We start from the raw sequence: 3,068 nt of genomic DNA, 5'->3' as shown, positions 1-3,068 counted from the left end.
AGTTTTCATCAACTTTGAATTTAACAAATTTTTGAATTTAACAAAAGTTTGCTGTGTACTTGAATAAGTTGCAACTTTCAACCGTAACAATGTGTCTTGAAAAACAAACTTATACAATATTTTCTTGTTCCTGGGTTTACAATGAAATAAAAACCAGAAACTAAGAAAAGTTTACATCTACTTTTGACACCATAATTTTATGCACCTAGTAATGAAAATTAATTTATTAAAAACTATCCAGCAAAACAAACCAACAGACAATAATACGAACAGCAAACACAATGTAGAAATTATGTACAAACTAACCATTTGCCTGCAGATGTGATTCATCAGTCATCTGCCTCATCAAGAGAGCCATCTGTTGTCTCTCGGACAGTGGCACGCTGTTCACTCTCTGGGCAGATTGGGGAGTCCGTGGCTTTGACAGCACCCTCAGAGGAGATAGGTCGTTGGAAGGAGAATTTTTGCGCTTTTTCAACGTGGCATTTTTCTTGTCTGTCAAAAAGAGTGTAATTAGTTACAGAGAACAACTCAACCAGGATATACATGGACATTTTGTAATTACACATAATTATGATGAGTGTAATCCATTATAATAACCATGCTGTAATACCTTCATCTTCACTGGTACTGCCTGATGAATAGAGTTTTCTTTTAGCTGCCTGTCTGTTCTCACCTTTGTTGGGTGTACTTTTTACCTTTGCAACATTTTCCTGTGTGAAAAATTAATCAATAAATTGAAAAATTAATTACTAAAATGATAGGAAAAAAATTAATAGAATAACAAACAATGAAAATAATGGATATTTCAACCAGAAGTCTTCTGAAATATTTGATAGACACATTTAATATGCATATAATGTGCATAAATGCATGCGCACACACGCAGGCACGTACGCACACACACACACATATATATAATGTGATATATATGTATATATATAATACATACATACAGACAAACAATATTTTTCCTTTCAGCTTGTAAGTAACCATAATCAAAATTAATACTCAGATAAAACCTAGCAGCAATCATAGGTGTAGTATATTATATATATATATATATATATATATATTTATATATATTAATATAATATAATATAATCACCATAAGGAAATATAACTATATGTAGAGATTAACATTTTTATAAAGATATCGAAACAAAATATTTATATTCAGGTTCAGTTTTTTTTTGTACCCAATTATTATTTCAACATGAAACATGTAAGCTTCATAATGCTTTATGAATCATGATACATTCTTAAATGTTAAAAGCGTGACAACAATGAATTCCACATTGAAATATATTACCACTTTGATGTTTCCATATGTGCCAAAAGACTGAAAACAAAAACAAAGTAATTTTCAATCAGTGCTTCTGAAGCGATTTTTGAAGATAACTAAAGAAAAACTTTGATATTTACACTTTCTCGCTCAACAATACTATGAATTGAAAACCATTCATTTACACATGTGTATTAGTATGGCTAAATTAACAAAAATAACTTGATACAATATATATGCCAACAAACACTAATATAATGTAACAGCTACATATAACTACACACAGCAAGTAGAAAATGTGTTAGTGTTAGATGGAGACCTTAAATAGACAGACATAGACAGTACAACTGGCAAGATTTGCCAATAAAAAAAAACCTAAACACACACACACAATATGACAGCACACATGCATGCATGCATATCTATTCACTGGTCTCCATGCTTAAATATTCTTTCAACTTTTATGACAGTGCCATCGGTTTTCTTTCATTATCCAAAAACTGAGTCCCCCAACACGTTGCAATTTTATAAATTCAAGCATTGTAACTTTTGTTTATCTTTTTTTGTAATTTTTTATAATTTGTTCATCACCATTATTATCATCAGTAATCATTAAGTTAAGAAAGCGATGGCGAAGTTAAATTCGACAATTAAAAAAAACAATTCTGGAAAAATTAATACTCAATTGCAATGAAATATGTTTCAGCGTAGAGCAAAGACCACAACCGTAAAATACATTAAAAATCCATTAGAACATGAAAAAACTTGTTTTAACTTGATTAAACCATGATCAAGACTACGAGGATACAACAGTAAACATTTTATAAAACCAATAAGAATATGTGAAAATATATATTAAAAAGAAAATAACAATAAATTTCAACAGAGTTTTAAAAGCATTTGCAGTTATAAACAGAGTTGTAAAAACTTTTCACAAACGCATAATACCGAACAGCGCAATAAAAGGTCAAATCAAGGTTTACATAAATATCTTAAAACAAAGCCTTTAAAAATATGGAAAAAAGAAGCTGTGATACACGAATAAATCATGCAAATAAGGCAAAAATATATCTTACAATACAATATTATGCAATATACTATCGTACAGGAACTAACAGAAACTGAAAAACAAAAAATTTATTCAAACAGGGCAGTCAACGTCAGAACAATCCAAAGAAAAAAAACACAAACACAAGTACACGCAGACACAATATTTTGGAACATATGGTAAGAATAGAAATGAGCTAGAATGCAAGGAACAGAACCTGGATGCATATGGGTACCATTAAGAGGGCAGGTTTTAATGCATTTTGAAGGTTCTAAAATAGAAAACGCAATAGCGCATCATCAAAGCAAATCAATAAATATTAGTCATTTTAAATGAAAAATCATAAAAATTTGAATCATTGTATGTACAGGAAGAGTACAAAGAAAATTGAGTAATTAAAACAATATGTATTAAACACAGGTGGAATGAATGATTATGTTGCCTTAATGACTTTATAAGATATCAAAATGTCTATAATAAACGGATGATAAATCTTGAGTTCAGTACTTGAATTTTGAGCCCTCAAGCTATCAAATTGATATAAACTGTAAAATAAATTACAATTTTATGAACAGAAATAATTGCAAGATCATATTATGAGATTGAAACATAAGTTTCAAAACATTATTTCATAAAAACACATGAAAACGTTTCCAACCATAATCAATATCAATAATTTACATTCAACCGGATTACTTAACCTCCTTGAAGAATAAGCACCAATAGAAATGAGAA

At 29.4% G+C, this 3,068-nt stretch overlaps 1 protein-coding gene across 1 annotated transcript; it reads right to left on the bottom strand.

Annotated features, from left to right (window-relative positions):
• Window positions 1-301: 301 nt before the first annotated feature.
• On the bottom strand, window positions 302-867 carry HELRODRAFT_169537 (hypothetical protein; the record flags this gene model as incomplete). Its single annotated transcript, XM_009015331.1, has 3 exons — window positions 302-495; window positions 614-713; window positions 814-867. 3 exons carry the CDS (start codon window positions 865-867, stop codon window positions 302-304), a joined length of 348 nt encoding a protein of 115 aa, XP_009013579.1.
• Between the last annotated feature and the right edge of the window lie 2,201 nt (window positions 868-3,068).

The sequence above is a fragment of the Helobdella robusta genome (assembly GCF_000326865.2).
Source record: "Helobdella robusta unplaced genomic scaffold HELROscaffold_15, whole genome shotgun sequence".
Lineage (NCBI taxonomy): Eukaryota > Metazoa > Annelida > Clitellata > Rhynchobdellida > Glossiphoniidae > Helobdella > Helobdella robusta.
The sequence above is the reverse complement of the archived record's forward strand: the minus strand, read 5'-3'. Positions and strand labels throughout refer to the sequence as shown.